The following is a 13,454-nucleotide window of genomic DNA, read 5'->3' on the forward strand; positions in this document are numbered from 1 at the left end:
GGGCAGGCGGCGACCATCTTGGGAAGCGGCTCTGGGCAGGCGGCGACCATCTTGGGAAGCGGCTCTGGGCAGGCGGCGACCATCTTGGGAAGCGGCTCTGGGCAGGCGGCGACCATCTTGGGAAGCGGCTCTGGGCAGGCGGCGACCATCTTGGGAAGCGGCTCTGGGCAGGCGGCGGCCATCTTGGGAAGCGGCTCTGGGCAGGCGGCGGCCATCTTGGGAAGCGGCTCTGGGCAGGCGGCGACCATCTTGGGAAGCGGCTCTGGGCAGGCGGCGCGACCATCTTGGGAAGCGGCTCTGGGCAGGCGGCGACCATCTTGGGAAGCGGCTCTGGGCAGGCGGCGACCATCTTGGGAAGCGGCTCTGGGCAGGCGGCGGCCATCTTGGGAAGCGGCTCTGGGCAGGCGGCGCCATCTTGGGAAGCGGCTCTGGGCAGGCGGCGGCCATCTTGGGAAGCGGCTCTGGGCAGGCGGCAGCCATCTTGGGAAGCGGCTCTGGGCAGGCGGCAGCCATCTTGGGAAGCGGCTCTGGGCAGGCGGCAGCCATCTTGGGAAGCGGCTCTGGGCAGGCGGCAGCCATCTTGGGAAGCGGCTCTGGGCAGGCGGCAGCCATCTTGGGAAGCGGCTCTGGGCAGGCGGCAGCCATCTTGGGAAGCGGCTCTGGGCAGGCGGCAGCCATCTTGGGAAGCGGCTCTGGGCAGGCGGCAGCCATCTTGGGAAGCGGCTCTGGGCAGGTGGCATCCATCTTGGGCAGCGGCTCGGGAAGGCGGCCATCTTGGGCAGCGGCTCAGGAAGGCGGCCATCTTGGGCAGCGGCTCGGGAAGGCGGCCATCTTGGGCAGCGGCTCGGGAAGGCGGCCATCTTGGGCAGCGGCTCGGGGAAGGCGGCCATCTTGGGAATAAATGCAGTGTCTTCTTCCTCCATAATACCCAACGTGAGAGCTGACCCCACAGTCACTAAACCAAACTCAATAAAGTGTGCCAGTGATTCACGTGGACCCTCTCGAACAAGTTGTGTTTTGAGTGGCTGATTTATTCCCTCGTGAAAAAATTCAATTAGCAAACAGTCCGGTAAATCAGAGAAGTAAGCCAGGTCCAGAAATTCCTGAGTATAATCCTCAAGTGATCGGTGCCCTGCTTGAGGGTTAGCAAAGACATTGCAAGGTGCATACCTGGCCATGGTTCGGGTGAAAAGCCGCTGGATCCTGGTGTGAGGTTGCATTCTGTCACGTATGAAGGGTCTGAGGCGTGCGGATCCATGTGCAGGCTTTTATTAAATGAAGGCATGGTCAAAACAGGCAGGCGTCAAACAGGGCGAACAGGAATATCAGAGGCAAGACAATAGCAAAATCCAGAGACAGGCGGTGGTCAGGTCAGGCAGCAAACAATCACGGAATCAGAAGACAGGCAGGGTCAAAACCAGATAAACCAGAGACAATAATCCACGGGCGATCTAACAACAAAACAGGCGAAACAATGCAACCTGCAGTTGAGTGGCTTGCTGCAGTATTTATAGTCCTCTGACAGGAAGTAGCAGCAGAGGAGTGATCGCAGATCACCCAGAGGTAAGAGCTCCTCTGCTGGCTTGGTGACACATACAATGTATTTTTGGCTATTGTTACAAATAAACCCGTGCTACTGATGACTGTGTGTCACATTTAATGTCTTCTGGAGTCAACAAAAGAGCAATGATACACAAGCGCTATGACAAGTTAGCTTTACTTAAGCGAGAGCCAACGTTTTTTAAATTATATAATAAATAAAAAGAAGAAGTATATTGATTTGCACAATATAATAATAATAATAAGAACAATACTAATAAGTATATTATTATTATTTTTAACAAAAACAACAAGTATATTATTATATTATTATTATATATTATATTTTTATAATTTTATTTGTTTATTAATTATTACTTTTATTATTAGTATTATTAATCTTTTTATTTTACTTTTTTAAATTAATTTGTACTTTTTGATACATAATCACAAAATATCTTGCCAAACACAGCAAAGCTGGATTTAATTTTTAATGAGAAAATCGCATTATGATGCTTTTGCATCGTCCCCGAGCTGAACAGATTCAGTCTTTTAATTGCAATGCATATTTTGTTTTTCGGGAAAGGTCTGGAAGAACACGGGAGCGTGAAAGTTACTGCTCGAGCGTCCCAGCTTCACGGATACGTTTCAGTTCCCATCAAGCAGCGATTCCATCTAATTCAGCTCTTTGCGAGAGGTTAAAGAGCGAATGAGCGATAGTCCCAGTCCAGCGCTCTTCACACCCTGTGTGTAACTGAATCTGAGTCTCTGGCTCTCGTGACCGAGCTGATATTTCCTAAACGCAGATGGGCAGGATTCCTAGAGGAGAGCGTCATCATTAGAGATGCATACCGTCACTGGCTCTCGCGCCGATTAAACTGTCGTGTCTAATATATCACAAACCAAACACCTCGAGGAACACGTGTCAAAGACATCCAGACCACCAGCGCCGGCCTCCGTGTCGCACCAGGAAGAGAAGAGCTGTTCAGAGCTCAGGACGGGCCTGTAATTAACCCACTTTGCTGAGGCGTGATAGTAAAGAGGTCAGCCGAGGCCCGCATGAGCTCATTAAACCCAATCTGCTGTGAAGGGCCAGAATCAGTGGAAAGGCATCCTACGGGACGACAGGAGAGGGAGGAGAGCAGTGACGAAAACTGTGTCTAACACGGACCGGTGGCGCAGGGTCTGATTCGGTGCGTTCAAACAACGAAGAATCCAGATCCACACACACACTTAAAATCTGATTCAAGACGATGAAAGACAGACAGACCTAGAATAGCTCCTAGAATCAGCACCAGCAGTGTTGGGGACTGCATGAGGTTTAACATACTACAAAAAGAAATGATACTCAATTCATATATATTATAGTTTAAACGCAAATCTAAGTGTTATAATGAATGCAATCTTGACCTGCTTTTTGGACCCGCTTTAGTAGGACTTGAGCACATCGTTTTCATAATTGCTTTAATTGTCTTTGAAATAAAGTACTGCTAAAATGCGCTCACGGGAATTTGCGATTAAGTCAAATATATTGAAAATTACATTTCTATTGGAACTTATAAGTCATGTATTTAAATCCATTTGTAATTACACATTTATAATGCCGGAGTTGCAATTTAGTACATGTAAAATATATCAAATTTAAATGCAATATCAAATTAATAAAATCAGTTGCGTGAGTTGAAAATGAAATGCTACGGATACAATTATAATTAAAGAAATTATAAAACATATTGAATTGAAATGTACTTTAAATGAAAGTTTTAATTTGACTTTATTTATTTAATGTAATATTATAAGCAGGTACTGTTATAGATGTTTTAAAGGCGCACATTCAGTGCATCCCAGTGGATCTGAACCTATTCTCACGTGAATCTGGCTTGTGTTTTCACGAATTGTTCACTCAGTCTCTGCCTCCCTGGAAACACTGGTTTAAGACACTAAACATCTGTAAAAGCCCATCTGAAAGAACAACAGAACCCCTGAAAGGCTTTCTCCCCGCGGGTTAATGTCACACGCTGAAAAAACCAGAAGACCATGTTAATGATTAAACTCCTTCGGTGACAAGAAGCAGAGATTTCTTTTTAAGACGAGATGCTTCTGAAGACATGGATGTGTGGCGTGAGCGTGACTCACCATTTCTGGACCGCAGGCCGAGCCCTCGGCGGCCGGCATGAACTTGGTCTCACATTTTCTTCCGACCCGTGGCACCAGAGGGCTTTACAGATGTCCTGCGGGGACGCACATCGATACGGACGCAGTAAAGAAGCTGTCACTGTGATAAAAGACTAACCAGAGATCTGCCAAGAACTGTGACAGAAGTCTGAGCGATAGCTATACTGAACAAATTAAGGATTACAGAGCACCATGTAACAGATAGATGTTCTTCATGTGCTGAGTGACTGTCCAAAAGCAGCTTTGCACAATAATGGCTCTCTGGATATAATAATGACATGTCTGCTTTGTTTTAGCTCATATAAAACTCTGTATGTGGTGATCCTGCCACCAAGGGTCTTATTTCATTTTGTTTTGTGCCCGCATTAAAACAGATCAGAATCTTTCGTTCATATTTGTAGATACATATGCAATTTATTAGTTTTATTTTATTATTTGATAAGTTCTGGATTTGAAAATGCCACATTACCATTCTTTTTTAAACCTACTTTATTACAATAATACAATTAAATAAACATATTAATGAGTGAACGCATGAATAAATGAATACAATGCGTTCATTGAGTGTAATAAAAAGTGTTTTTGTAACTAATTTTATTGCAGAGGATCGCTGTAATCTAGTTATTATCCTCGATACTGCCGTCTTCACCACTGGATCAAACTATTAGAGAACTGATTTATACTTGGACAGACCAGCACATCTCTGCCAGACACCGGTCTCTTCGAATGGAAATCCTTTTAAATTTAACGTCTTGACATTAGAGCAGTTTTATTAAAACCGGGGTGTATTGAGGTTAATCAGTCTTGTTTTGAAACAACTTGAAGGTTGATCAAGCTAAGACACACAATTGTTTTAATTCAAATAGTTTTTTCTTAAAAAGTCCCTTCATCAGACATCCTAAAAGTCCCGTAAGAGCTGCTTATGTCAACATCTTAATATATATATATATATATAGAGCATATCTACGTCTTCAACACAACGCTCACTCTGCGAGAAAAGCATGTTTTATGTGTCCGTATTACTCACATCTGGATTATTGTATCATATTTTGACAAAGGGAGCACAGATGGGAGGAAAAGGTGGATTTATGCCAGAGTGACCCCGGTCCAAATCCCAGCACAAGTTCTGCAGCTGTGTTAAAGCGAGACCTCCTCGAATGTGTTCCTGCCGAGCGCGAGGAGACCCGCTGCCAGACTACTTCAAGACCCTGACTCACGGTGAAAGCCGCCGCTCCTCTGAAATCAGGACGCTCTCCGCAGTCTGCCGTAAATTCATCTTCAGTTTCTGCTTGATGTTTACGGAATAACGATACGCTTCGATATCCAACACTGTTAGGTTGTTATTTGGACATGTACACGTTACATATACATATTAAAACCTAAAATGTTGTTACCGTATTTCTATTTACGGTAGAATTCCGGCAACCACTGCTGGCGTTTTTTTTACTGTAAATTTTACAGATTTTTTTTACAGTGTGTGGAGCACAAAAGCAGTCTTAAGTCACACATGTATATTTGTAGTAGACTATTTTCAAAAGCAATCGCAAATTGTATTTTTAATTGTGTTTTTCACACGATCCAAATGCAATTGCAGATCCTGCATTACCGTTTTGCAAACGCAGAGCGACTGCCACGTTTTAAACGAAGAAGCAAAGTCCATTTGCAATTGTATTTTCCATGTCGTACGAGCTATGAGCCGGTTATATTTCAATAGCAATATTAATCACCGCATTTTCTTTTTCACTTTCTCTGCTTCAGTCCTGCAACCTGCCAACGCTCAAATACAATCACGCTTCCTTTTGCATTTGAATGTCCCAAGTCTTCATGGAAAAGCTGTCAATCAAAGTAGGGGGCGGGGCTAGATTATGAGGTGTGTCTTGGGAAGTGACGTCACTGGAGGTCAATGGAGGTCATCGATAAAGACTCTAGCTGCTAATCAGTTATATCCTGCTAACAACTGTTTGGTTAATAGTGAATATTAACCTATAGCGCAAACGCTTTTTTGTGACGTGTTGTGTGACAGCTGCTTCTAGATGGTTGGTGTGAAGTGGAGGCTCTTCCAGGGCAGTAGGAGTAGCAGCACTGTGCACATCGGTCGGGCGCAAAAGCGGTAAGATCTTGAGGCAGGTGGAGCTCTCTCTATTACTACAGACGTTCTAAGCAGCAATATACTGTTTGTTTCTTGTTTTCTTGTGATCGCAACTTCATTTTGGTTGTGATCGGATTTTATTTTTCTTGTGATATCAAGATAACAAAAGTTACGTGCCAGCAGGTGGCAGTAAGGAACTACTGATGGGGAGCGTTCGAAATGCGAATCTCTTTAGACGCAAATCTGTGAATGAATGTTCCGAAGTCAAGTGAACGTCAATGGATTTCGCCTGCTTAGGGAGTAGGGAGCAAAGACACTGTGTAGGGACCATGTCGATCAGAACACAGGTCACGCACAGAGCTGATGATATGAATCTGGTGTGTTAACAAGGAGAGAGATGCAAAATATGCAGAGCCTGGGTATGTGAGGACTGGGATTGAGAAACGGTTTGGACAGAGGACCAATGATGCATGATGACAAATATTATGATATGATCATTATGATTATATCATAATGATCATGCATGATCATGCATGACATTTACAACAAAATATCTGTAACGCACATCTTTCGTATTAATCTTTGTTGTTAATAAATATACGTCAATGAGAAATATGATTCGTATGTGCAAGTGATTTTATACAGTGTTGTATCCTAATGGCTAAAAAAAAAGAAAAGTATTTTCTACAGTCCTTTGCAGGAAACCATACCTGTCGCTGTGTGTTCACGGAAACTAAAAAATTGCTAACGTAATGCAAGATTTGCAATTGCATTTGGATTACGATTTATGTGCCCACGTGTGGAAAACGCAAATGAAAAGACAATTTGCAATTTCTTTTGAAAAAGTCCTGAATATTCTACCATACAGCCCAAGTAGCTGTAAATATACTGTACGTATATAAAAAACTTAATTTTTGATTAGTTCACATCTAAGAACTTAATTTGGACAAATTTAAAGATGATTTTCTCAATATTTAGATTTTTTTGCACCCTCAGATTCCAGATTTTCAAATAGTTACCAGCTTTCATGATGTATAAATATCTATTTAAAAAAATGGAGCCTTATGACTGGTTTTGTGGTCCAGGCTGACATTTATTATCACAAAAGGAAAAATAATATAATAATACAGTAATTACAAAAGTATAATCATTCAATTTGTTACCGCTAACTGTTTCTGGGTCAAAGGCACTTATCTACTTTGTTAGGTTGGGGTTGCTGAGATTAGGGAGTCTCTTTCTTCTCACCAGGGCTCCAGTTACGTCATTAAAACTACAGTAAAAATGTGAAAAAGTAAAAATTCCTTTCTGAATACATTTATACGTTATAATTAACATTCATCTTGATTTATACCAGTCCTTTCTTTGTACAGTATCTAGGTGAGATCAGGACAATAGAACAGTGAACACACTTCCCACTGGCGTCTGTCCAGAGTATATTTAGCTCTGCGTCTGCTTCACAAGAGCGAGCAGGGTCTGAAGAGAGACCGGCCAGAGCCGCGCTCCATCACATTTCTCTACGGAGAGCTCCAATTTTAGATGTATAGACTAGACAGGCAAAAAATGACTTCAGTAACCCTCTACTCTCTACACACATTCATCGCAGAGACATCGGTGGAAAAAGTGCGGAAAGAGTTCTTTCCTAAAACTTCTCTTACTACTGATTTGACTTCCAAATGTTTGCTGGATGTTTATAATTCGGTGAAAATTTATAATATGCATAGCTTTGATTTAGAAGACTTCATATTTCTTTAAAGGGGTCATATGATGTGAAGTTTTCCTTTCTCTCTGCAATGTTACAAGCCGTTAGTCACAGATAAGATCCTAAAGAGGCCAAGACTAAAGTCTCAAAACCAAAGAGATATTCTTATAAAAGTTAAGACTCAACCACACCTTCTTAAAACGGCACACCCCCAATTTTTTACGTCACAGAGTAGGTTTATTTTCATAACTTCGCCCAAATGTTTACTCAAAGAAAGAAGGCGGAGCTATCTGCAACACTATCTGTCTGTAGTGTTGCTTCAGGCGCCATGTTCTGTTGTGGAAGTAAAACTACTTTATTTGTGTTTCCAAAAGACTAGAAATCAGTGTTAAGTTCCAGAACAGATGAACACAAATATTAGAGTGTGTTCAGCACGTTTACGGAGGACTGATTCCTGAATCCATGCTGACTGTGAACAGAGACTATAAAGAGACTGATTCTAACTCTGCAAGAACAGTCTGGTGCTTCTGACTCACAAATTACATTTTCTTATTAAAAGAACCTGATACTTACTATTCAAACGAGTTTTGAGCAGTGAAGGGTAACGTTAGTGCTTGTTGTTTGTGCGATGCAACAGCACATAAAAAGACAGCACTACGTCATTATAATCAGTAATTATGTTGTCACTGGATGCAACAAATGGCTCGTTTAAATTGATTTTGTATCATTCATTGTGCCTTGACACAGGATCACGTTATGGTAAGGGGTGGGTATTCAGTTAATCCCAATGCACCGGATAGCCGCCAATCAGAGCACACCTTACTTTTTAAAACAATGAGCTTTGTACAAATCGACCAGTTTCAGGAGGCGGGGCTTAGGAGAGAAACAATAATGCCCAGTGTATGGAAAATAATGTGTTTTTTGAAACTTAAATCACAAAAACATTTAATTAAACCAAATACAAAAAAGTTATTTTTATCAACATGAATTTTATCATATGAACCCTTTTAAAATATTTTATTTTAGAATATATTCACGCATCTAATCAGAAGAAACGTAAACCTTGATTTACTTTATTTCTTCATGATTTTTTTAGATATAGAAAGATATAGTTAGTTATTTTAATGCTGTCCAAATTAACATCTTTGTTAAAGTTCATTAATTTATTGTCATTTTATTTTATTTTTATTTACATTTAATTTGATGGACAGATCTGTTATATGGACAGAACAGATGTTTAAGTCATGAAGAGTGGAGCTCACTGAACAGGCATCTTGGCCATGCGTGTGATAAAGTCATATCCTGATAAACCATGCAAATGTGGCACATGTGCGTTGTGTTAAGTCCTCAGACATTACTCTCCATCACACTGTCAGTCTTGATCCTGCCCTACCGCTGAACATCTCCTCTCAAAAGATCTTAAACTCTCTGATAACAACCACACTTTAGCCGTAATACAGCTCAGACTGGATCAGAGATATCAGCCTAATGCTCCTGTTCAGCTGCATGGCTGCATTCAGTGGGGTCTATTTTCTTTTCTTTTACTTTTGTTTCTTCTTCTTCTTTTTTGTTGTTCAGCAAAGATGCATTAATGCAATAATGTACAAATGACACTGAAGATGCATGATAAATAAATGACCTTTGATCTTTCTCTTCGTCAAATAATAACATAAAAATAAAATGTATCATGGTTCCACAAATATATAATGCAGAACTGTTTTCAACACTGTTAATAATCAAGAAATGTTTCTTGAGCAGTAAAAAGTATATTATAATGGTTTCTGGAGTAATGACTGGAGTAACGTTGCTGAAAATCAAACATCATGTATAAGTAAGTAGATAAGTTCCTTTGACGCAGTAACAAATGAAAATGTGATTACTGTTTTTGCCTTTTTTCCTTTACAAATGGAAGCGTATAATTTGTGACTATATTTTTGTGGCTATATAAAAACATGAGAGTGTTGGGAAAAAAAGTGTTCTGCTTCAAAATGCAATACTATTTCACAAAGCTTTTACTGCATTTTATTTAATGTTTGAAAGCCAATGTGCAAGCTTCTTGACAAGTCTAAACCAAAAAAAAAATACTCGGGCTGAGCAGTTTGTTTTATTGGCGGGCAGGTATATCTATATAGACCAACACCAGTCTAGTTAAGTGTGCACCAGCCTGGAAACCCGCGCTGTCTAAAGCTGTGAGGAAGTTCCACTTTGTAAGTCTGGAAATCATAACTAAAACGTAGCTGAGGTGTGCGATCTTTTAATGACATGTTTTATCACTCTGGTCTAGTAGTGTTGCAGTGTAAACGTACGCCTCATTAACAGCCTAAACGAGCAGCGTTTCCTGCCAGGCCTAAACAGCTCAGCTTCTACAGTACACAGACCTCTCCGTCATGTGCGCTCAACTCTGACATGATCACTCTTTTCATATGTAAAGAAATATGCCATACTGATATTAACCTCTTAAGTGCCATCCCCCCGTTTGAGCGTAGACATGGAAGTGCACCATCCAAACCTAAATTATTATAAACACTTTAAATTCATAAACGCTTTGGAATACAAACCTACGCTTTGACTCCTTTTTAAGAAGACTATCTGCAGATTACTGCAAAAGTGCAATCCTTTATACATCAAAATTGATATTATATATGTATATTACATAATATTTAATCCAGACTTGATAGAAAATTACAGGTTTGTGGCTAAATAAGTTATGTCCCGAATTTGAAGTTGATATAAAAAAAGTATTAGGGTGTTATACAAGTAGCCACCGGTTGTCATCAAAACTCCACAGAATTTTTGTTAATATATTTTTCTGTCACACATTTCTACGTTTCTAAATAGAAATCAATTTTTAATAAATAAGAATAAGAAAACACGGAATCTTGAGACCATTCTGATAATATGCATTTTGTCAAGATTACAAAAACTCATTCTAAAAGACATTTTGTAATATGATACTTGACTCCACCCGCTAAGGGGAGGAGCCTGCTAGAAGATCTTAAAGTGCGTGGGAACGCAATCCCTGATTTAAAAATGGTTTGGGAGAAGTCTGAGCTTTTAAACGTTCAAATGAAATGATGATTACTAAAATATGTGATAAGGAAAACGCAAAAAGAGCCCCACTGGGCCCACCGGCGGGACTTGCCTTCTTGAAGTCCAGAGTGCAGAGTTTAGCTTTCTCTCCGAACTGCCACTTGCACTGTGTGTCGGCGTCATACAGCTCTCCGGGCAGTTTCTCAGGGTACTTGTACTCGTGGATGGCGCTGGGCTCGTCAGACAGACAGGTGGCCTGAGCAGAACTGAAACGCAAACACTACTGTAAAACCATACAGTAGAGCAGCAGCCATGACAACATAACAAGTGGAGTTCCCTCGGCTGCATTTAGACATCTCTCTTTTCAACACATCCTCTGACTTCAGCATTACGTATGTTATTGAGCGCTGCCGTTATTATACGGCCGACAGAGAGGCTCCGCGAGTAAGCGATATCGAGCGTCATGAGAAAGCGTTTAACATTGTTTAATAGCGAGTGTTGTAGCAGCGTGACACGCAGCGAAGCCCTGAATGAGCTCTGAGTAGTTTAGCAGGCGCTCCGGGCCGCTCGCCCGCTCCATGACGAGACCGGGTCAGTATGTGAGTCTGTGTGGGACGAGGGTCACGTCCACTGGTGTACGCGGTCTAAATATACGCAACTCGCACAAACATACTAATACAGGTGCTCAAACTACACTATTAAAGAATATTAACAATAGAACAACTGCTGTACTAATGCGATACTTGAGTTAAGACCAAGATGACTTAACTTGACTTAACTTAACTTAAAAATCTTAACTTGTTTGTAGGCTGGCAGCATTTGGTTAAAAAAAATAGCATATATAATAACATTTTTATTCTTATTCTTATTTATAACTAAATAAAAAGATTAAACAAAATAAGAAAAAATTCTCATGTTCATGGCTGTTTAAATTTCTGTCTAAATTTTACATAAGCCATCAATCTTTTATTTTACTCTTAATTTATATTTAATAAACAGAAACAAACCTTGCTACATGTTCTGCATTAGGCTAACTGAGACTTGAAAATAAAAACGAATTAAATGCAATTTATGATGACGATCATTGTTGGTTTTATTTTATATAATATAGCCTTTGGTTTATTTTCATCAGTTCCAGACAAGTGATGTTTTGAAGCTCTGCTTCAGATTAGTGTGTAAATGTATTCGTTCAGCCACTAGTTGGATCACTGGGTCTGTGTTGAATAGTAAAGGATGTCTTCACTTACACTTGTTCTTTATATTGTACTTCACGTTTCTGACTGACTAGTCTACTAGTAGAATTAAGCAGTCACTCGAACACATTGTATCTCTATATGCTCTTGTTTAAGAACAATCCATTGTAAAGTGAACTTCTACCGAGGATCCCTCAGTGATCCAGTGTTGAGGGAAGCCCTGTTCTTCTGCAGAGCATGTAAAGTTCTGCTTCCAATCATCTGGAGAAGGATCAATGCGGCAGCATCTGGGCAGCAGAGGCAGGAATGTCAGCGTCAGATGAATCTGATTCAGTTCCTCATCACCACTCAGCTCTCCCAGTGTCACCTCTTTAAGTTTCCGCCTCAGATTAAGGCGAGCGACAGCTATAAGACAGACCGGCTCAGGCCAGACTCCCTTTCAAGCCCTGTTTTATTAGTGATAAAAGCGAAGGGGTATGGGGAGGAAGGACAGAAGGTCTGCGAGCAGCTACTTGAAGGTCCTGCGTGTCGACAGGCCCGTGGTGACGTAGGTGAGGCTGCTGATGAGAATGGGAAACAGATGGAAGGACAGCTGACAGAGGCCGAGTGGCCCTATTTATCTGCAGCGTGCTGCTGTTTTTGGGGTGTCGTGGGTGTGGAAAGAGAAATGACGGATAAACATAATGCACTTGGTCACCTTCAGATGCACAGACAGCCCTGACAGACAGACTCTGGTGACACTAAAGCAGCTGCAGCTTGACCGTGAAGATTGATTGATTGATTGATTGATTGATTGATTGATTGATTGATTGATTGATTGATTGGTTCCTAGTTCACGCCTGTCATTAAAGCTCACTCTATGAGGCTGCTTTCTCATGAAATTCATAGCACCCTCAGTTAAAGATTTGCAAAGAGAGGCGTTTAAGCCGTTCTTTCTTCCATTTATACTTTGCCACCTAAATGTGTCTCCACAAAACGGATATAAATCTATTCTTGAGTTGAAATTTAAGAAGCGGTAGGACTTTCTTGTGATAATCCACTTTAGATATTCTAACAGTAAGTAACTACATGTCAATTAGCAGTCATTAGAGTATTAGTACACTGTCTGCTTAATATGAACACTTTATTTTGATAATCCATAACATACTACATACTATCAGAAACTAAGAAAAAAGTCTATTTTAGGTCAAGTAAAAGCCTTTCTTATCTACCAAGTACATCAATTTGAAAAACATTGTTTTACATTGTAGTGTGGACTGTGAAAAGTGAGGTATTCATTCATGCGATGAGTATTGTACCAATAAACATCTATGTTTATACGGTATGTGCCTTTTACGTGCTATTCACTTTTAATTCTACTTTGCTACTTAGTGTTACTTTGTACAATCTTTTTATTACACTCCTGCAAAGATTTGTCCTTTGGCAAAACATGACGGCATTTGTGATTTAGACCATCCATGCTAATTGCATGCATGCTATACATGCTAATTCTGCCATTTAAGGTTCACATTGCGTTCAGAGTATACATTTTGTTACTTGAAGCATTGCCTTGAAATCAAACCCACTGCCTTAGCGTTTTTTGCAAGGAATTAACCTGCAATCTTCAAGCACAATGCTGTTCACAGTATACTGTAATGACCAGGGCAAAAATCCCGCAGATTTCTACAAGCCCCATTTTCTTCTGCACATGAAGCACTGCTGGAAGAGGAGCTGTAGAAAACAGGTAAAG

The 13,454-nt window shown here is 40.8% G+C and overlaps 1 protein-coding gene across 1 annotated transcript in view; it reads right to left on the reverse strand.

Moving 5' to 3' along the window:
* The window catches only part of LOC122359836 (A disintegrin and metalloproteinase with thrombospondin motifs 16-like), a 59,788-nt gene that overhangs the window by 26,304 nt on the left and 20,030 nt on the right, over positions 1-13,454 (reverse strand). Inside the window, 3 exon segments of the mRNA XM_043260027.1 lie at positions 3,676-3,743; positions 3,746-3,770; positions 10,645-10,798. Coding sequence (XP_043115962.1) covers positions 3,676-3,743; positions 3,746-3,770; positions 10,645-10,798 — 247 coding nt within the window.

Source organism: Puntigrus tetrazona, chromosome 16 (genome assembly GCF_018831695.1).
Source record: "Puntigrus tetrazona isolate hp1 chromosome 16, ASM1883169v1, whole genome shotgun sequence".
NCBI lineage: Eukaryota > Metazoa > Chordata > Actinopteri > Cypriniformes > Cyprinidae > Puntigrus > Puntigrus tetrazona.